This window comes from Convolutriloba macropyga, chromosome 6, assembly GCF_964194025.1.
Source record: "Convolutriloba macropyga chromosome 6, txConMacr16.3, whole genome shotgun sequence".
Taxonomy (NCBI): Eukaryota; Metazoa; Xenacoelomorpha; order Acoela; family Convolutidae; genus Convolutriloba; species Convolutriloba macropyga.
Genome location: NC_134473.1, coordinates 59,978,243 through 60,001,660, shown reverse-complemented (window position 1 = coordinate 60,001,660; position 23,418 = coordinate 59,978,243). Strand labels below are relative to the sequence as shown.

General features: G+C 35.3%; 1 protein-coding gene across 1 annotated transcript in view; it reads left to right on the top strand.

Moving 5' to 3' along the window:
• LOC142341099 (calcium uniporter protein, mitochondrial-like) overlaps window positions 1-9,349 on the top strand; it is a 28,948-nt gene extending 19,599 nt beyond the window's left edge. The window contains exons 3-7 of the mRNA XM_075391977.1: window positions 6,054-6,221; window positions 6,560-6,664; window positions 7,116-7,276; window positions 7,668-7,871; window positions 8,187-9,349. Of these exons, the coding sequence (XP_075248092.1) occupies window positions 6,054-6,221; window positions 6,560-6,664; window positions 7,116-7,276; window positions 7,668-7,871; window positions 8,187-8,399 (851 nt within the window). The 3' untranslated portion in view covers window positions 8,400-9,349. The remainder of the gene's footprint in view (window positions 1-6,053; window positions 6,222-6,559; window positions 6,665-7,115; window positions 7,277-7,667; window positions 7,872-8,186) is intronic.
• Window positions 9,350-23,418: the final 14,069 nt, after the last annotated feature.

The window sequence follows — 23,418 nt, the reverse complement described above, 5'->3', positions numbered from 1 at the left end:
CCAGTAACTTCGATATGTTATAAAATCATGGAAAAATTGATCAGATAGATGAGAAATATCTTACGAGCTGTAACATCCGAAGCGATTACCAATTTGGTTTCAAACCAGGACGGTATACAAGGTTACAACTTTTGAAAGTAATTGATCACTGGACACGAGCCTTGGAGATGTGAATTACATGAATTTCATGAATGCGTTTGACAGCAAACCGCATCAGCGTCTATTGAACGTCACCATGCAGCTGGGAATAAAAGGACAACAACTCAAATGGATTGGAAGTTTGGTAACAAATGGGCAACAACGAGTAACCATCATAGATACTCAAACTGGAAATCCGCCTTGAGCCGAATTCATCAAGATTCAGTCCTCGGACCAATCTTGTTCACCTTGTATGTTATCGGACCATTCTTTTTTTAACTTACCTACAATTCTTTTGATCAAAATTGTGCCTAATTGCAGACGACACAAAACTCTACGTTGTAATCATGACCAAAAATAATGAAACTGAACCACAAGATCTGACAAAACTGCAGGGTCAGTCGACAGTGAATCTGCCTAAAACATGAAAAGGAATCCTGAAACCCAAACTATCAGCTCTGGAATTAAAGCTTACGAACAGTTAAAAAAAAAGGACTCAGGCGTGTTTATTCATACGATAAACTGGGATTCGATTAACACATAAGAAGAAAGTTTTAAAAAGCCAACTGCGCCTTAGAGGTTATCCGAAAATTGTTTTCTTAACGATAGTCTTCCTTCAATTTTAGAAATTGCTGTTACGACCAAATCTTGACATTGCAATCAAATTGTGTATCCGTAAAAGAAGAAAGATTAGGTCATTATAGAAAATGTACTACAAAGAGCAGCTAAATTAGTCAAAAGTCGGAGAAATCTAAAATATCATGAAAGACTGAGAAAACTTGAATTACCATCATTTGAATATGAACGGAAACGAGGCGCACTAATCGATGTTTTTAAAATAACCAATTCAAACTTAACCCCACGATTGGAAATTAAAGGAATTTTTCTTGCAATACGACTTGTCAATGAGTGGAATAGTCTCCCGAATTTTGTGATTGGTAGTAACAACGTGAACGAATTTAAGAATAATTTAGACCAACAGTCGACCTACTAAAAGGGTCAATTAAGAGAAAACCCCTCCCCTAAAAGGGTAGTCGGTCAACTCGGGGGCAGCAAGTCAACTCCTATGTGTATTTATAAATTCTGACGGTAGTCAAAAATTGAACCATCAGATGCAAGAGATAAAGAAAATAAAGCATCAGAATTATAAACAAAATAGATATGGTAAATAGCAGTTAAAGTATAATGTGTAGGGATTTTGAATCAAGATTAGAAAAAATATAGAGCATTTAGCACAACAGCCTCCCTTCCTCTACAATGGTTCCTATTGACGTTTCTACTGCAGGGCGCCTGCACATGGAGCGCGCGCCACGGAGGCAGAGTATGGAGCTACGCAAAAGAGCAAAACTTAATTTTGTCCGTATGTACGTGATCACGTCCGAATATGAATCTTCTTTCTTATCGCTGATCCTGGAAGCCAAACTCTGTATGGCTTTTGATGCTGACGGACCAGCTCCTCCTGTACACGAGAAGATTAACGGACAGAAGGTGGCTTTCTCGACATCGATTATCCTTTGTTCGTATTTCAGCTTCTTGATGGGCTTCTTGATGGACTCGTGATATTTGTAGGAATCCGGTTTGCTTCTTGGTCAACTCTTCACATACGGATTAACTACTTTCACATCAAAGAACGTTCTGCTGAAGAGTGAATCGAAAAAACCATTAGCTTTGATATGTAGTCGAGCGTCGTCATCAATAGTGGTAGTTCTATTTGCGAAGGTTTCCCCTTGCAAAGAATGAAAACAGGCCTCTACTTCGCCATCATCGCAGACCTCATTGAGCAGTTGGGCAAAAGAGTCACGGATGTCATTGTGCCTTATGTGCGTATAGCCACCTTTTGGACAATGAAGAGCATGCGCTACATTAAAGTTTTCTCCACATGTGCATCTTGATGGCAATTTTACGGGATCCCATCCATATCTAAGAGCAATTCCTTCTCTAAACTCTCCCTTGGTTAAATCAAAATGATATCATTTCAATGGAAGTGCGTTTAGCCAGCATGATGCTCCATTTTCCATAGCCAAATCTAGAGAATATGCCTTTTTATCATTGATGAGATCTTTCATTGCCAACTTTTTCGCTCAAGCTTGGTCCTGTTTTTCATCTGATTTTTGGAAGGATTTTTTCCTGATGAAACTCTGCATCTATGGCGCTATGGTTCTGTAACGGCTCACAAATCCGAATAGATCTTTCATATTCGTTTGCCCTGTCTTCATGAAGAAGAATGCTTACCCCACCCTCTTTAAGAGGAAGAGAGAAAACCTTCCGGTATCTGTCATTGTAAGAGGGATGATTCAACATTGAAGGTATAAGGTTTTTATCAATTATTTTTTCGGCTTCCCTCAGCAGACTGTCCGTGTTTGGAGTAGTCCTAGCAATAAAAGTCAGTTTGTTTTGCAATCCGTTCGTGAATGATTTGTACTCATTCTGAGGGGACACTTTACTGTGTTTGGCGAGCTTCTCAAGCATGTTAGAGTAGTTCATTGACTTTTCTTTAAGAAAATCGTTACAACTTTCATCAGAACGAATAACTGAACCCAGAACTCGATGACCTTCAATAACATCAACATCTAATCCCGAAAAAACTTTGCTCGCCTTCTGAACAAACTCAGGTTTTGTAATAAGATGACATTTGATCACATTATAGCAAATGCACCGCCATGTTCAAAGAGCTTGTCGAGCACGATTCGCAGTGATTCAAGGCTACCGGCCACATTACCGTCATCTGCGTACCATTTATGAGTTACGCAGATGACACCTACTTATTATATGTAACACCAGATTATCAAGGTGCGTGAACGACGCGACACCACTATTGAAGAGGTGGTCCAGACAACAACATAAAGACGAGAAAACATATAAGGCTAAAAATGCATTCAAACGAAAACAGGTAAACACCAAAAGTTGTTTTGTTCATTTTCCTGGAAGTTATCAGGGTTCATTGCATTTTTAAATTAGTATCAAGCTGATCAACTGTCAATTTAGTGTTTTTAATTTCAATGAAATCTGCGCAAATTATGACGCTGCAATTTGCTATTAAATGTATGTTGAAGTAATTGTTGGCTTGCGTCTTTTTTGCAAAGTTATTGGTTGAGTGATTTGTAATTGAATTCTTCAGTTTTTCATAATGATCTCTTTCTCAGTTTCATGCAATGGATTTTATTTTTCAACGCAGTCTGTTATTTTTCTGCGTGGGTCAACCTAGTTGACACCGTAGTATTTTGTTTTTCTTTGCTAAGTTAAGTACAACTTAATCTCGTGAATGAGACGTTCCAACTCTCAGAAAGGTTTCAATCTCAGAAGCTTTATTCTCTTGTTATCAAGTGGCTCAGAATATGAATTTTTCTTAAGTTCCTTCAACTTGTTCACTATCTCTTTCGAATATATTTTTTAAATAAATATTTTTCTTGAGCCCGTTTTTCTGCCGCCTCATTGTTCTTTGTGTAATACATATAAATGAATTAGGAAAAATTTGTTCTTGTTTCGACTCATTTTAGAGGGGGAGGAACTATATGTTCAACTGGATTTTCGGCAGTCACTTTTTGCCGGATATATTCGGCGTAGAGTTGTGGCTGGTATCATTAGAAAGCGTGTGAAACGTAGAGTATCAATTTAAAAAGATTTTTTAAATTTCGCTTTTTAGGCTTTATCACCTCGGTTGTTTTGTTCAGTTTTTTCTTAATTTCTGCTGAAATTTTGATTAATTTTGCGAAAAATATGATAGAATTTTTAATGATTGTCGCATTTTTTATACGTTTAAGGAAAACAGGACGTTTCTGAATTGCTTGAACCAACTCTATTCAGCATTTTCATTTTTCTTGAAAAATGGCACCAAATTTGATCCGTTAACCCTCTGTATCACAATTTACCGCTAGTGCCGTTATATAAATTGTTGACTCGATCTTTGCTTGCTCAGATGGGGACTCTTTGTACATCTGGTTCTCTTTGTGCTCTGGAATTAATGGGAACATTCCCATTGTCATTGAAGACTGAGCAAGTAAATGTATAATGTTTTCAGTAAAAAACTCAGGTTTTCAGGTTTTAATGACTTCGGTGTCGTCTCCCAAAATTCAACACCACAGGTCTCAATGGTGTCCTATGGCGGTATAGATGAAGCAATTTAATGATTTCAGTTGATAGCTAATTGTTTTCATGGCTTCAAAATTAGTTGTTTTCAAAAATTGTGAACGTATTTTTTAACTTCGCCCCTTTTTTAAATATATACTGAAATGCAATTCAATTTGTTTAGTTTAGTTTGACCTTTTTTATTAAGTTTCTTGTTGAAAAATGGATGGACATTGATGTTTGGTCGTAATAATGATTTTTGTTTTTTGTTTGATTTGGTTGTTTGCCTTATCTCCTGGCCTTTTTAATGGCACGTATCAATGCCCCTCCATGAGGCATTTATTTTGTTCAGTGATTTGAGTTTAACATTACGACGCAGAGGTATACCCCAAAATTTCCGTCTTAGTAAAATTGGCTCGAAATTTAGATATATACAATGAACGAAATTAGGAGACATCCTTTGTATCTTACTTTTCGCAAAAGGGGTTCCGCCAATTTTGCGAAAAAGAACGTTCGAACGAAAAATAGGTTACAAGTCTTGTAGCACGTTTCCGCTCAATTTAGGTATCTTTTGTTCGCGCGCATTTTGAGCATGCAATAAGCACTTTAATAAAGATTTAATTGAAGCTTTCAAAGTTTTAAAGTGCTTTAAATACATGCAACCACAAAAATTGATTTTTTTCCCGAAAAATTCCTCGCACATCAAAGGCTTTGTATACCAATGTGGGACTGGCCGATTTAAATAAGTAGTAATGAATAGTACTAATAAGTAGTACTAAAGTACTACTAGTAGTAATAAGTTAGGCTTAATTAAATAAGTACTAATTAAATTAGGCTTAATTGCGGATTATATGCGAAATCGAGATACATTGCGTGCAAAAAATCGATACATATATGGAGCAGACGCGTGATACAAGCCGTGCGAATAATAGGTTATAAAGTTTGTACTTGTATTTCGCGGCTAGGATTAGGACACTTTTGCAAACACGGGTTGCTAATTTCCCTTCCATTTTGCCGGTTTCTGCTAAAGTAAATATTTTCCGCAATATTGTTACATTTTCAATGTATTAGCATAGTAAAAACGAACACGAGATACACGCATCGGGCATATCTGCCCGTGACGATTTGGGTATACCTCTGCGTCGTAATGAAAGCGATTTTTTAAATTCACACACCAATTATTTTTGATCTGTTTTTCCTTCTCTTACTCATTTGTTAGGCAATAAAGTCAAAAATGTGGTTGAGCCGGTTCGCAATATTATGTGCAAACTCACAATACCAATCCTCCTTGTTTTCCTTTGGAAAAACCCCAATGGGTACCACTTGAACCTATTGATTCGTTCAAATTTCGGCAGTTTGAAAACGTAATAACATGTGTGATATAATTATTTGATTGAATAAAATCTTATACATCCGGGTTGCTTAGGTCATAGAATTAGTTCACTAACCCCGGAGTGCAGTTCATGAAGCCCAAGATGTAAAATTTTTTCCAGGCTTTTTAACTTAAAAGTGACCAAATAAGAACTCTTATACAAGAGTTTCGGGGCAGGAATGTTTTCCGGGGCAAGTAAATGGTCGGAACTCGTGTCGAATAGTCAAAGTATTCCAGCCAGTTAGTCAGTTAAAACAAAATTAAATAATGATATTCATTTCATTTTTTTGCGATGAGATGCTTCTTTCAAAGTTTTTATACGAATTGATTGCAACTGGGCTGCAGCCACCTAGGGCCAGATTATTACCACAAGTTCTTTTTTACATATTTCGATTTTACTGTAAACTAACTGACTAAGTTGGGTAATATTAATGCTAAGATTTAATAAGATTATGCAACGTAACCTGATTAATTTTAGCCGAAATTTGCGTTGAGCGAGGTCTTCCAGTGCTAACAATTCCTCTGCCCTCCAGAAGAGAAAAATGCCAGTTTGTTTTACGGCCAGTGGGGGCTACAGTGGGTGACTTGCTACAAGACATTCAAAAGGAGGATGGTGGAATAGACAGAGCAACTATCTACACAACTAGTGAGTTTGTTTTTATTTCGACGGTAGAGTGGTATATGATTTGATATTTGGCCAGCGATCCTCTATACCACAGTTTCTTTGTTCTTTCGACAACTGATTTTTCGTGTTGTAGCGAATTTTTTGTAGCTATCAGGAATATCAATTTATCAACATCGTTTTTCTGGTGCTCAATATAGTTTCTTCCAGCGGTACTTAACAGCTGACGTAACAACTTTTAATTTTTTCAGTACGTTAATATCTATCGTATACCCTAAGTTTAATATAATCTATGAGGCATCATAAAATTATAAGAACATGTGAAAAACGTGATCCAATTCTAAAGTTGAGTTTCATTTCAGGCGATGTGCGAGTATCCAAATCGACCAAACTGGGGGACCTTCTGATGAGTGACTTCAAACTAGTGATCAACTCAGACACATACAATGTGCCCGCTACCAAGCACGGTAATTATGTATTACCTTTTTCTAACACTTTTTCTTGTGTAGTGATCATGCAATTGTTGAACTTCTCTTGAGTACACCGGTTTTCTCAATTTTGAGCCATAGAAGTTACTTCTGACTTAATTAAATTTCCTGGGAAAACTGAAATGAGGCACTGTTCTTTTTCACCGTAAATGGGCCATTTGGTTAGTTCCTCCCTTCAATGTTTGTTCCTCCCTTGGTTTCGAATCCTGAAATTTATTGTAGCTATATTTTGACTCTTTCGAACACGTAGCAGTTTCTTAAAGGCGAAATTTCGTAAAAATATATTTCAATTAAGATGAAGGGGGGACGAATGGATTTAATGATTTAATGATTCAATGATTTAATACACAAACGTTAAAAGGTGCTATAAAATTAATGGTTAAAAGTTGAAAGGGACGAATTCAGTGTGAATTTAATTGCTTTGTTAAAGGTGCTTTTGACTCTGAACACTCGACTGAGCTTGACAATGCCAAGAGTCTAATCTACACAATGTATACCACTCTCAACGCAGAAGAGCACGCCCTTGGAAAGGAAAAACGATTGGCACAGGAACTCGAACAGCTTAAATTAGAAATCGCCCCACTTGAAAAGGTAAAGACTAACGAAAAGTTTAGGATCTGGTCTGTCCCCCAGTGTTTCATGTCCCACTCCCATTATGATCTATTATTATGTGTTGTAGTATACCACGTTACTATGTAGAAAATAGCACGTGCGGTTGGGGGGGGGGGGGGTAAACGTGTAAGCTGGGGAGGGCGCAATGGATCCGAAAATTATACCGAATATACAAACTTCCTTATTTTGAAACTTAACGAACTTGCTTTCAAGAACGATTTCAAGTGTTTGAAAAGATTTCAAGAAATTTAAAACATCACTTCTTTCTAGACATATTAATCAATTATGAGTTATAAAAACATTAGTTTGCACACAATATAGGCTTCTGAAAGAATTTTTGTTCACAGCGGCATTGGATAATCTATTTTAGCTTAAGAATGAGTTGATAGCGAGCGCAGAGTGGCGCAGTGCTATGGTGATGTGGGTGGGTGGTGCCTATATGGCTTTTCAGTTCGGTCTGTTCGCACGTCTCACCTGGTGGGAGTATTCGTGGGACATAATGGAACCTGTGACTTACTTTGCCGGATACTTCACAGCTATGGTGGCCTATGCTTATTACCTCATTACGAGACAGGTGCGTGTACGGTGTAAACTTGAAAGAGTTCGTGCATCGCGAGTATTTAATTCAAACGAAACAGCGTAATCTGAAAATTGTTCAAATTAGACATTTTCTAAACTAAAATTTTAAAAACTAAAATTTTTTAAATAGTAAGTGTTGCGTGAATGAGTTGGAGTTTAGTATTAATGAAAATCTCGTATGTCAGCAGTTTCGAATCGAGTTGTGATAGTGTTTTTCCTCAGCTCAACTCATTTTTGTCAACGTTTCACAAACTTGTACAACTCGCACTAAGAACGGTCATGTGTACTGTTATTTATGTTATTTCTACAGGAGTACATACTGCCTGACGTGAAAGATCGCTCCTTCCTCATTAGTTTCTACAAAGGGTCCAAGAAGAAGCAGTTTGACGTCATCAAGTACAACGATCTTAGAGACCAAATTGCCCAGATTGAATTGGACCTGAAACGTCTGAGGGACCCTCTGGCACTCCACTTACCAATTCTGCCACCTAGAACACCAGAGGATGTAAAGCCTCGAGAGTGAATTTAGCTGAATGACCGTGAAAAACTTGAACTTCGGGATTTTGTCTATTGCCAGCCTTTTCGTGGATCTTTACTGTTTTTGTCCCCAACCCCACAGTTTTGAAATTGCATTATAATTTGCAACCCCCAATCACGGCGCGTGTAGACCTTACTTATGATTAGCTAAGTATTTGGTATATAATTTACTTGGGTCGCAAAAAGTGTGAGGGTTGGTAATAATGGAAATCGTCTCCTAATTCGGTGTTGCGGCGCAGGGTTCTATGATGTTCCGTTTTGCAGTGCACATTAGCTTTCTTTCCTGCATGAATTAAGACTTTAATTGGTAGAATACAGAGATCTTTTCCGTTAATACGAAATAAGATAGTTCACTCCATTAGATAATTGATCTAATTTATAATTGTGTCAAAATGGCGCGTGGTTATGATTATGTAAAATTTTTGGCCACAAAGCGCTAGGGGGTTGGAGGGTATTAACAGGAAAAGATGCGTATGTAGCATTTCAGTTGATGGGCCTCAGAAGTTTTTAAAATGATCCTATCCTGAAATGTTTGAAATACTCTCAAGTTGGGCTTGGTCTCTTCATTTTCGAAATAATGTGTATTGAATTGTTCTTGATTTGATGGGATATTTGCATAAATGCAAATTAAAACTTGAATGATTGTCTATCTAAAAGATTTAATATTTTACTCATCGATATCAAATGTCAACAATTTTCAGAATATTAATGTAAATACAATTGCTTCATTAGATTATTTGTAAATATTTTTCTAAAGTTTAACTCCACTTATCTTTGAGCTGCAGTAATGTTGTGTAGTAGTGCCATTTATCGTAACAAACTGTATTCATATAATGGAGCTAAGCTTATTAATAGTTGTGCCTTTTAATACAGATATCACTTATCGTCGCTCTCTTCTCACAGATCTAATTTCTAATTCTAATTCCTATTTAAAAAGTTTTCTGGACAGAAATAGTGTAATAGTGTTAATTGACTGTGACAATATGTATAAGTTGATTCGAAGGGAAGTAGAAAAATTCCGGAACTGGTGGCAAACTGATACTCGAGCTCGTCACGTTGTTCTGTTGCAGACCATTTTTTTTCAAGCATGTAAATAATAGATCGTCACATTTTTTCATTGTTCAAGTAAAATTTCAATTGACACTCTGTGACAAATACTAATTTTTGGTGTTGTGTGTCTGTTTATTCTCCCAAACAAAGTTCGAAGCAACTATTATAACAATTCAATTCGTTGATGAATCAAATAGTAATCATGTGTGTACTCAGTTTATATAGCAACAAGAACAGCAATTAAGGCACAATTGCGTTTTACAAATCAGATCCTTTTACAAATATACTGAACGGCAGAAGTAAGTTTGCACCCCTAGAGTTATTAAATAAAAATCCAATTCTAAAGGCACTATTACTCCAAAATCAGATTTTGAAAACACTTTCCATTGATTCCCTACACTAGTCCGATCGGCTACCTCTGAAATTTTGATAAAACACAACGTTCACTTAACCAGAAAACCCAATGTTAAGTTGATAAACGTCATCCAAGGTTCACAGCAAAAAAGAAGTTTGTCACAATTTAATCACACCTGTTCTCTCTAATGTTTAACACAGGTTCAAACTAAGCCATAGTTGAACAAACCTGAAAACATATAACATCTTGTGGAAACTTTCTTTTAACAGTTACACTTGGATTGAGCTCATCAACATGGAATTTTGCCTCTGAAATTGAATTTTTAATTCGTTGAAAAACTTTGCCTACCTTGACTTTGCCGTTCAGTGTAAATTGTAGTGTTTTTTGCTGCACGTTTGCTGTAGACTTCTGTCGCTTCGTGCATTCTGATTTTTGGCTGCTCACCGTGCATTTATTTTCGGCTCTTTGGTTGTTCGTAAAATCAAATAATGCCATCGATTATATACTCAAGGCCTTTAAATTTATCGTTTCCCTGCTCTAACAATTTGGCAAGTTTCTTTTTTTTTTGGTTTTCCAGAATTCAGACGTTTCGTGATAACGGAAGATGTAAGAAACAGAGTTTGTGACAAAAACGTATAAAATAAACTATTTTTTGTCTACTAGATGCTCTGCTTTGTTTACGCGGTCTTTTTCAGGTCTCCTCCCACTATTTTGGCCTCTGTTAATGAAGTTACATTGAGTACTGGTTTCAATCATACTGGAGTGGTGATGGTAGTGAAAAAACAAGTAGTTCAGACCTAAAACTTAAAATAAAGATTTAAAAGTGAGCAATTTTTATTGAGCAAATTTTTGAGGTATTTTTCCAACGATGAGCAATTTCAACGGTATTCAACAATTCTTCACGGATTTTTAAATGCTCGCCAAAATTTTTATTAGGCCGGTGGTCTTTTTAATGTCATTTTTTGCTTGAACAATTCTTCTTACTCCATTAATTTTTGATCCTCAAAAATGTGAAAAAGAGGTAAGGCGCAGAAGGATTTAGGTGGCTCAGCAGATCTCTTTGAGCTTTACGCCTTACAGTTCTCTATGCAATTCTTCGAAAAATGTTGGAGACACGTTCATGGTGTGAGGGGAGGTTCTGAAGCTTAAAAGTGTGAACTTAAGTCAATCCCCTCCCCTCACCCAAACACACACCAGCACCACAACATACCGTCCATTGACCCTCCTCCACCTGGCGACTCGAACCCAATACCCTCGTCCAGCCCTCTAAAACCCCCTAATTCTAGCATCCCTTAGCCGCAGTTGTCGACTTCCAAAGACAACCGCTCACTTGAGAGTTTGAGAGCAATTCGCCTGACGTCAGTTGCTTATGTTTGTTTTATATGCGCTGTAATGGTGATGGTATGCAATTGAGTTTACCTCTCGATGGACAGTTTTTCGTTTTAATGATTCTGTCCATTTTGTCCAATTTTGTATTTGCCACTTTGGTCTCATATTTGTTGTGTTTTCACTGGGATTAAATGCCATCAATCGTTTCCCTGCATAGCGTTTGGTTTTCGCAACTTTGACGCTACCTGTTTACAAAAGTTATAAAGGAATTTTTGAGCTCTGTCCGTTTTTTAAGTTGTTTTTACTGTATTGTCACTCATTATCATTAGGGACAAGTTTGACGCACCTTCTAATGACGGTAATCGACTTTAATTGCTTCACTTTATAGCGCGTTCTTTTCACAATTTTAAATCTACCTTTCTAAAAATTTTTTGTTTTGCCGCATTTTCTGATCTCTTTGTTGTCTTCCTACATAGTAGAAAAGTTTCACTGGCTTTTGTCTTTTTAATAGCCGCCCTCATCTTCTCAGCCGGCTATTATAGCGCTCCTATTTTTTTTTTACAATCCAAGTATTGGATTGTATTGGTGCTCTGTCTTTTTTTAATTTTTGTAAGATGTTTTCACACCCGTTTTCATGACTTTGAGCTTTCAAGGCGGGATAAACAGGTAAAGCTCAGCGGGCATCAAGTTTCATTAGAGGTCCGCGTTTAGTAGTAGGTACTCAGAGTGGTGAAGCTACTGGGAAGGCCGTAATTCAAGGTTATAAGGTCATTTTTGGGAGTTTTTGAGCCTAAAATAATGAAATTTTAGCACTTTTTCGTCATTTTTTGGATTTTTGTTAGACCAGTCTGAAATTTATTAAAGTTGATAAATGTCTTTTGCAAGACGTAATTGCTTTTTACGGCCACTTTGAGCGCTATATCTATTGCTACTCCAAACATAAACACTGTTATTTATAATAATTTTTTCAAATTGTTTAAAAATTTTTGTCATTTTTTGAGTTGTTTCACACTTCACATTTTTTGGATTTTTGTCAGACCAGTCTGAAAATTATTAAAGTTGATAATGTCTTTTGCAAGACGTAATTGCTTTTTACGGCCACTTTGAGCGCTATATCTATTGCTACTCCAAACATAAACACTGTTATTTATAATAATTTTTTCAAATTGTTTAAAAATTTTTGTCATTTTTTGAGTTGTTTCACACTTCGATGTCAAAAAAGCTCCTCTGGGGTTTAATAATAGGTTATTGCATTGTTTCTAGTGGCAATGAAGTGGTTTTTAACATTTTAACTTCATGAATTTTACCAATTTTTTAAAATCAAACTTGGTTTTTTTTCAAATTTTCTGACATTCAAATTTCTGACATTCAAATTTTCAGGGGGCAAGAAGCATCATCTAGGTTTTGCTAACAGTTTATTGAAAATATTTTTTGGCAATGGAATGGTATTCAACATTTTAATATCTTTTACCAATTTTTTGATAAAATTGTAATTTTTTTCTTTAAATTTTTGAAATTTTTTTCAGTGGCCAGGGAACCTCCTATAGGGTTTGCTAGTATGTTGCTACATAGTTTCTAAGGGCAATAAAATAGTTTGTAATTTGTTAATTTTGCAATTGTAGGGAATTTTTTAAATGAAGCTTGCAATTTAAAATTTTCGATTGTTTTCACATTTTTCGATTTTTTCGTCATTCTCTGAGTTTATCTATCTTTACTGGACAACGAAACTTTTTAAATGTTGAAGACGGTTTACAAAACAGAACTCCAGAGTCAAAAAAATGTTTTGACCTTTTTATAGCCCTCTTTCGGAAATTTTCTTTAAATTTTCTCTTCTCAGTTTCTTGATGCATTTGTCATATTTTTCCAGTTTATCTACTTTTAGTGGCAGATTCATCTCTTTCAAGGTTTTTGCGTGAGTTAATGGGTATTTTGAAAACAGTCATATATGGTTTTCAAGTAAAAATCTTCAAGGGTTTTAGCAATGATTGTTTTTTTGGTTAGTTTGTTTGATTCTTTTAGTTTCTCAACTTTTGAGATTTTGTCTCGGTGGCTGTGATTGTTCAATTGATCTGCTGGTCAGGTTCATTAGGTCTGTCTTTCATTCAATTACTTGGATTGTAGTTCAGGACTTGTCCTGCTATGTTCTTTTACTTCGTCGAATAAAAAAATGTTTCGCTTTACCTCATTTTGCCGCTTTTTCAACATTTTGCGTGAAATCTTTTTGACTTCTCTAGGCTAGTTTCTCTCTTCTCTCATTCTGCTAAAATTGATTTTGAACATCAGTTGCTCAGCAAAGCAATTCAAAATGAACAGAGTCAGTATAAAAAATTGAAGTCAGAAGTAGAAACTGGATAAACCCATAAAGCCCAATTTTAGATGCCCGCTATTTGAACGTCGTTCCTATAAGTCTTAGTTACCATCTCTAATGCTTATTGGTTTTGATAGTAGCCCCGGTAGCCTCTCTCTATGAAACAGAAGTACGTTATGTTCAACTACGAAATGCCATCAAAATAAATTGGACTTAAAAAATGTTTTTGTACAAAAATCTTTTTTTTTCAATATCTTCTATTCTTTCAATCCCAATCATGCTTATTGGAATCAACGGCGGCTATTTTCCGGTAATCTGCTGGGTATGTTTAATTGATTCCTTTTAGTTTACTGTTGACACTAGTTTTTTATGATCTGCACAATCTATGTTTTTATAAGATTTTACTGGGTTTTTTGCTGTAATTGTTATTCCGTTTGTTTTCGTGGAACTCAGTCTCAAAAAGGACAGATACATTTAGTCATTTTTATAGAAAAGTTATTGAACCTATATAAACTATTCAGTTGATATCCTTTGGTGATTATGACTTTTTTCTCTTCATAAAATAGAATTTATAGACATTTTCAGCACTTTGATGGCTTTTGTTCCCTAACCCTGCTGATGACAGTCTCCTTGGCCTTCTTTCGGTTTTTTTAAATTCAGTATGGAGCTAATGTTAGCTGAGACTTGGATACAATTTGTTTTTGAATTTTTTGGAAAACTTTGAATCTTGCCTTCAGATGTTTTAACGTGTGCCACTTCGTTGCAGCGTGAAATGGAAAAATATTACATGATTTCTCGGCTTTCAGTAATTTGAGCTCAATAATAGTGGGCTCTAATATGAAAATATGTTTTTATTTTTTGCTACCTTTGCTTTTAAATTTTTTAATGTAATTTTGTTAATTTGTTTGTAAACTTAAATTGTCTTTCTATGGGCTTAAAAAGAATTTGCTTTCCGTTCATTTATGAATGCTTTTTAAAGGAACCGTAGTGCGGATATTTTTTCGTTTTGTGGTTCGTCTTGATAGTTTTGACACACTATTTTTTTCAGAAAAAAGCAAGTTTCATTTTATAAAACGTTTTCTTTTTTCTTACAAGCTTATATTAGGTTCTATGCCTAATTTTTATACGTAATTTGTGTGAATGAGGATAATTCGGTTGTTAGTGCATGTAGTTTGTTGTATTGTAATCCACAATTTGTCCTGCTATCTTTTGTAGTCGAAACATATACAGATTCTAAATCAAAATATATCATATGAGCAATCAGTTAAAAGAAACGTATTTTCCTTCTGGGTGTTGTTTCTGATGATTTTTCAGACTGCAAATCTATAAAGATAAAGCAACTATTTTCTCGCAAACCTCCAGCTATGTAATTGTTTTTGTGAGTTTAGTTTGTAGTTTAAAATAAAATTAGGATTATGGGTTTTCTCCAGTTTTCGGGTTTATTTTTTCAAACCTTAAAGTCGGGCTTCCAGTCAAAAAATTTCTTGCTGAGACATTTAAAATTTTCTACGCAATTTATGTTCTTTAAGTGTTTTTTTATCGCGTTCCACGGCTTGATTTTGGTCAAAACAAACTATTATTTTTCAACTTCCCTTCATTCTTTTTTGGATATATTTTGAAAACAATTTTTGATTTCAGGTAAAAGAATTTGATTTTTGATTTAAGGTAAAAGAATTTGCATAATCCAAAAATCCCAATCAGCATTTTTAATTGAAACTGAATTGAATCGAAGAGATTCAATACCCAAAAAAATTCATGTTTTTGTTAATAACAAATCGCTCGTTACTTCTGAAATAAATAGGTCCGATGCAATTGTTTGAAATTAACTGATTGTGAGCATCTTCAAATAGTCAGTTGCATTAATAGTAAGGACTAATTGATTTTTAAAAATAAGGAGCAACACGTTAACAGATAAGAAATATTGGAATCCTGAAAACTTGAAAAAGAATTGAAGCTTATAATGGCAAAATCTCAGCCTTGAAAGTCTTATTCTTGGAGGATTATGATATTTGCAATTCGCGTATGTCATTGGCAAAAAACCCAAAGAATCACAAAAACGGGATGGGAGAAAATGCGCATTTTCTAGTGGAAAAAAAGCAACCGCTAAAAATTTTTTTGGACCAATGTATCTAAACAAAAATATCTTAACAGACCTCTCAGTATATATCGTTTTAATTTTTCCAGAAATTTGGAAAAGTTTTGATAATTGGCAGGACATTTATCTTTTTACTGCTATGAATCCTCTTAAACTGAAGCAAATGTCAATTTATTGACGGACGTAATTTTTTGTCCGGTAATAAAACGATACCAAAAGAGCTACAATAATACGTTGGAATAGTTCAACTATTCAGTAATGTCATCCAATAACAGATCATAAATGAAGTTGTGAAATGAAATAAACGTGTTATTATATTATTGATACTCAATATTAATGAATCCGTTAACAACTAGATACTAAAATGGATGCTATCTTTACTAAACGTAAGCCATACTTAGTTGTCTTCCTTAAGAAATTTTTAATTTTTGGTACTTTTGTAAAAATGAAAAAATTATAGCACAATTGCTAACAAAAGGCAAAAAGATTGTTCATTTATTCATAAAGAAAAGAATGCGTGATGTTATATTTATTCATAAAGAAAAGAATGCGTGAATAAAATTGTGATGTTATAATTAAATTGAACAGATTTCCCCAAGGACTCAAATTGTTCATGATTACAGGTAGCTGCAGTTTTATTTATGCAAATTCCCAATAAATAATGTTTTCATATGGAATTTGGAATATTAGTACAAATTCTCTACGAAAACTAGCAGGTTGATTTATGTTTTTGTTACCTGAACATTAATTTTTGTTAGCGAGTGCAGTAATGAAAATGTTTTTGTTGTTTATCACCAGCTCTAAAATTGATTGTTTCTCAAATGTTTTACACCTTTTGTTCACCAATCAATTTAAACTCGTAAAAGTAGTTCACTTACTGTTACATACAATCCAATTCTAGGACGCCTATGGTTAGCAAACTTCAAAGCTGAAGACATCTGCGCCTGATGCAGAGCTTGAATTGCTGAAGTAGTTCAAGAAATTTTTTCTAAATTATGTGGGCTCAAATTTTGCAGCTTGAAGTCACAGTTTGCTATATGTAGATCTTTTCCGTTTGTGGCCAGCAGTACGTTATGCTCTCCCCAGTACATTATGCTCCCCCAGTTAAAAAGCGCACGTGTATACATGGTAAATCATTATGTAGAAATATCACACGTGCGTCTGAGGGGAGGGGGGCTGGGGGTGGTACAATTGAAAAGATCGCTATATATAGTTTCTTCGATTTCATTCGTTTTGGTTGAGCACCACACGACACCAACGCAGACGACACCTCGTTCTGATTCACATCGAAATGAATATTCGTGTGCCTTAAAGCAACTAAGGCTTATCCAAAAAAATTGTTGAGCCCTAGCTACAAAAACGGTGTCTAACAATTTTGAAGAGTTCAAAACGGGCAATAAGTAAGAGGTTGTAAAAAGAGCCGCAACAAAATTTACTCCATCATCACTGATTGGTTAGATGGTTACATGACAAAATACCCAATGCCAAAATACCAATGTGCCAAAATACCCAATTCCATTACACCCAATTTCTTCCCTTTGATCTTTTCGTTCACTAATCCGATTACAAATTAGCACTCAAATTTAAAAGCATGTTTTCTCGCAATTAAGTTGATGGTTTAATCCCATGTTCGGCTGTGATAGTTTCATATCAAGTCCCACGGGCCGCTGAGGCATGGCCATGGACCGTGAAGCATGGACAAATGCACTAATTAAATATTATGCTAAACAATTGTTCTGATAGTTTCAACGTTAGAATGAAGTATTGGGTATATTTTGGACATTTTGTCACATTGGGTATTTTGGCATTGGGTATTTTGCACTGACACTGGTTAGATTGATGCGTTTAGATTATTGAGCGCTTTCTTTGTGAGCAGATGTTTATCTGGAACGACGCACAACTCTTACCAACTAGAGAAACTGGAGATACGACATCACCACCCACCACAATAGCTTGGAAAACTGCAACCAAAAACTCATATAATCTATCAAACTATGAAAGCTCTGAATATTTCCCGAATCTATTCTGTCCCCCCCCCGCAGTGTTTTTTATGACCCCCAGTAACAAAATATAGGTTGCTATATAGCACATTACTATGTAAAAAATAGCATGCGGCGGGGGGTCATAAAAAAATTATGATCACTAAGCTGGGGGGGGGGGGGGCAAAACAGAATAGATCCACAAATTGGAACGTCAATGTCATATTGGACTTCTAGTTTGAGTATAGAAAAGTCTCTATTGCTCTTTTACTGTTTCTTTTCTTGGTACCATAGGCGTATTGCACATTGTGTTGAGAGTCATTGTGCCGAGAGTTTTTTGTTGGTTTCTATTATCTATTAAGGTGGATTTTAACGGAACACAGTATCGAAGTAACGTTTGACCTTTGTGAGCGAAGCTTACACAAAGCTTTTATCGGCAAAAGCATGGCATTTGTGTGGTCAATATATTTTATAGATTTTGCTCATTTTCAAAAATAGTCGCATCAATGGATATTTGTTTTTTAAGTAGCAGTGTTTGAGAGTGAAAAAGAAACCACAAGAGTTGTAAATGTGCCTCATCTTTTGCAATATCCTGTTAAATCTTCAACCAGTATATCCTTTTACAAATATCTTAAAACTCGAAGGTCGGACTTCAAAGATTTTTTCCTCGAATATTAGTTTTTCCTCGAATCCATTGATTAGTTAGGGCAATTTTTGAAGACGGAGCAAGCACACACACCTGCAAATATACTAGCTAAAGCCCAAAAATCCATGATCAGCACATACATTTCTACAATATTTAAAAAACAGAGGCTACCAGAAATAGGAGTACTTGATCAAGGTTGACAAAAATTTCTCGCTCGTTCGTATTTATAGAAAAAATGTCGGTAGTGAAAGTCTTCAAAGCTTCTGTAATTTGTCACAAAACAGCTTATAGTTTGTTTTTTTTTCAAAACCAATATTCGGGATATCGAATATCAAAATAACTAGGTGTCACTGTTTCGGTAGTGCAGCTATGAGCAAAAACTTGAAACTTTATAGCCAATGGTTGATATCTTCCTTAATATTTTCACCAATTTACTGCTCAAAACTATCACGACGCAAATTGATATTTTAAAACTTTAAATTTTTCATTTTTTGCTCGAAAAAACTGAAAACAAAATTGTATAAGAAGCAATTGAAAGCATTTTAAATAAAAAAGTCTATTTTGTTTTCGTAAATCCCAATGTATGGGATCTAGTCTACTCCATTCATAATTTAATTTCAAATTTTCTTTTCAAAAGAATAATGAAATTGTGGATGAACGTTCCAGATATGTTTCAGATACTCCTTACTAATTTTTGTCAAATTAAAAAATGTAGCCTATCATGTCTACGCAACTACTGAAACTGTAATGCTCAGTGTTTAATAATTAAAGTTTATGATCGTTTCTACATTTTTTTAAAAAAAAAACAAAAAAAAACATTTTTTGAGTCTATTTTTTATGACCATTTGCATACACAGCAGCCAAAAATTTTGTAATAGTTCTCATTTTTGTTTTGCTTTACGGTATATGTTTTTAGTGTTCTTTGGAGGGTTCTTATTTGCTCTCAAATATAGTTTGGACCTATTGGTTTTTCAAGCCATTTTTTATGCTACCGACTTTTCGTCTGATATTTTTTGACTGACCATCCGACTTTTGTCCTCAAGATCGGGATAACAGGTAGCTGCAGTTTTATTTATGCAAACTCCCAATAAATAATGTTTTCAAATAGAATTTGGAATATTAGTACAAATTCTCTACGAAAACTAGCAGGTTGATTTACGTTTTTGTTACCTGAACATTAATTTTTGTTAGCGAGTGCAGTAATGAAAATGTTTTTGTTGTTTATCACCAGCTCTAAAATTGATTGTTTCTCAAATGTTTTACACCTTTTGTTCACCAATCAATTTAAACTCGTAAAAGTAGTTCACTTACTGTTGCATACAATCCAATTCTAGGACGCCTATGGTTAGCAAACTTCAAAGCTGAAGACATCTGCGCCTGATGCAGAGCTTGAATTGCTGAAGTAGTTCAAGAAATTTTTTCTAAATTATGTGGGCTCAAATTTTGCAGCTTGAAGTCACAGTTTGCTATATGTAGATCTTTTCCGTTTGTGGCCAGCAGTACGTTATGCTCTCCCCAGTACGTTATGCTCCCCCAGTTAAAAAGCGCACGTGTATACATGGTAAATCATTATGTAGAAATATCACACGTGCGTCTGAGGGGAGGGGGCTGGGGGTGGTACAATTGAAAAGATCGCTATATAGAGTTTCTTCGATTTCATTCGTTTTGGTTGAGCACCACACGACACCAACGCAGACGACACCTCGTTCTGATTCACATCGAAATGAATATTCGTGTGCCTTAAAGCAACTAAGGCTTATCCAAAAAAATTGTTGAGCCCTAGCTACAAAAACGGTGTCTAACAATTTTGAAGAGTTCAAAACGGGCAATAAGTAACAGGTTGTAAAAAGAGCCGCAACAAAATTTACTCCATCATCACTGATTGGTTAGATGGTTACATGACAAAATACCCAATGCCAAAATACCAATGTGCCAAAATACCCAATTCCATTACACCCAATTTCTTCCCTTTGATCTTTTCGTTCACTAATCCGATTACAAATTAGCACTCAAATTTAAAAGCATGTTTTCTCGCAATTAAGTTGATAGTTTAATCCCATGTTCGGCTGTGATAGTTTCATATCAAGTCCCACGGGCCGCTGAGGCATGGCCATGGACCGTGAAGCATGGCCAAATGCACTAATTAAATATTATGCTAAACAATTATTCTGATAGTTTCAACGTTAGAATGAAGTATTGGGTATATTTTGGACATTTTGTCACATTGGGTATTTTGGCATTGGGTATTTTGCACTGACACTGGTTAGATTGATGCGTTTAGATTATTGAGCGCTTTCTTTGTGAGCAGATGTTTATCTGGAACGACGCACAACTCTTACCAACTAGAGAAACTGGAGATACGACATCACCACCCACCACAATAGCTTGGAAAACTGCAACCAAAAACTCATATAATCTATCAAACTATGAAAGCTCTGAATATTTCCCGAATCTATTCTGTCCCCCCCCCCCCGCAGTGTTTTTTATGACGCCCAGTAACAAACTATAGGTTGCTATATAGCACATTACTATGTAAAAAATAGCATGCGGCGGGGGGTCATAAAAAAATTATGATCACTAAGCTGGGGGGGGGGGCAAAACAGAATAGATCCACAAATTGGAACGTCAATGTCATATTGGACTTCTAGTTTGAGTATAGAAAAGTCTCTATTGCTCTTTTACTGTTTCTTTTCTTGGTACCATAGGCGTATTGCACATTGTGTTGAGAGTCATTGTGCCGAGAGTTTTTTGTTGGTTTCTATTATCTATTAAGGTGGATTTTAACGGAACACAGTATCGAAGTAACGTTTGACTTTTGTGAGCGAAGCTTACACAAAGCTTTTATCGGCAAAAGCATGGCATTTGTGTGGTCAATATATTTTATAGATTTCGCTCACTTTCAAAAATAGTCGCATCAATGGATATTTGTTTTTTAAGTAGCAGTGTTTGAGAGTGAAAAAGAAACCACAAGAGTTGTAAATGTGCCTCATCTTTTGCAATATCCTGTTAAATCTTCAACCAGTATATCCTTTTACAAATATCTTAAAACTCGAAGGTCGGACTTCAAAGATTTTTTCCTCGAATATTAGTTTTTCCTCGAATCCATTGATTAGTTAGGGCAATTTTTGAAGACGGAGCAAGCACACACACCTGCAAATATACTAGCTAAAGCCCAAAAATCCATGATCAGCACATACATTTCTACAATATTTAAAAAACAGAGGCTACCAGAAATAGGAGTACTTGATCAAGGTTGACAAAAATTTCTCGCTCGTTCGTATTTATAGAAAAAATGTCGGTAGTGAAAGTCTTCAAAGCTTCTGTAATTTGTCACAAAACAGCTTATAGTTTGTTTTTTTTTCAAAACCAATATTCGGGATATCGAATATCAAAATAACTAGGTGTCACTGTTTCGGTAGTGCAGCTATGAGCAAAAACTTGAAACTTTATAGCCAATGGTTGATATCTTCCTTAATATTTTCACCAATTTACTGCTCAAAACTATCACGACGCAAATTGATATTTTAAAACTTTAAATTTTTCATTTTTTGCTCGAAAAAACTGAAAACAAAATTGTATAAGAAGCAATTGAAAGCAATTTAAATAAAAAAGTCTATTTTGTTTTCGTAAATCCCAATGTATGGGATCTAGTCTACTCCATTCATAATTTAATTTCAAATTTTCTTTTCAAAAGAATAATGAAATTGTGGATGAACTTTCCAGATATGTTTCAGATACTCCTTACTAATTTTTGTCAAATTAAAAAATGTAGCCTATCATGTCTACGCAACTACTGAAACTGTAATGCTCAGTGTTTAATAATTAAAGTTTATGATCGTTTCTACATTTTTTAAAAAAAAACAAAAAAAAACATTTTTTGAGTCTATTTTTTATGACCATTTGCATACACAGCAGCGAAAAATTTTGTAATAGTTCTCATTTTTGTTTTGCTTTACGGTATATGTTTTTAGTGTTCTTTGGAGGGTTCTTATTTGCTCTCAAATATAGTTTGGACCTATTGGTTTTTCAAGCCATTTTTTATGCTACCGACTTTTCGTCTGATATTTTTTGTCTGACCATCCGACTTTTGTCCTCAAGATCGGGATAAACGGTTAACGCTCGGAGGGCGTTAAGTCGCTCATTAGTTCTATTGCGGCCTAACGTCATTTTAGGTTCAAAGTATGCAATTCACGAAGACCGTTCAGCAGACATAAATTGATGGCGTGGAGGGCGGTTTTTTTTAGAGCTTGGCACCCCCTCCATTGATCACAAGAAATGACAAATCACTTGGTTATAGTCTTTATGGTTATTTTTGATAATTAAATCAGCTTATGGAATCACTCAACAGCTGTTTAACTCGCAGAATAATTCAATGAATTACGACGTTAACATAGTTGCAGTTGGATCGATACTATCTGACTTTCTTTTTGGGCTAACGAACCCACACATTGGGTTTTTAATTTATGAATGGCACTGTCGCTAGCTTCTGATTGAAAGCCATTTGTATCTGGGCGAAAAAAAAAATTTTGCCTATTATTCAGTGGTTGCTCTTTAAGGTGCTCGTTGGCACCAGCCTTGAATTATTGTATTAAAAATAGATGAAATTATTTCTGAATTCCGAAAAAAGATTGAGAAATGTTTCAGAATTTGGAATTCACTTTGAAGTTATTTTTGTGGACTGAGGTTTAATATATCATTCAATTCCGGGGGTGGAGTGGGATCGAGGGACGGGGTTGGCATGAGTCCAGCGTACCGAAGTTATCTGAGTATCAACCTACATATTAAGATCTTAAATGCACTGGTTTCGTTTCCGAATTAACGTGCTTAACTTTGAGAGCAAATTCTGTACCGGATGTAGCCAGCAATGCCGGTTCGATTACTTCAGACCTTCTTTTTGACATTACATGATTTCACTCTGTCTAATTCTCTATTTCTCTGCAATACAGCAGGAACAATATTTATCAAATGATTGTAGAAACAACTCTCTTTATTAAATGGCGTGGAAAAACAGTGCCAAAATATACAAGAACCTACCTTTCCAGACAATCAATATCAAAATTAAGTTCAACTCCAGATTCTTTCCATAACACTTGTATTGTTTTCCATGAATTTTAAAACGACTACAGTCTCCTTGCATTGTTTAGAGTGTTTAGAAAGCTGTTTTAATTGAATTACAGGGAAACAGAAGTGGGGTTTGATTGCGTAGGCACAGTCTATATAAATTCCTAAAAAACTCCTTGCTT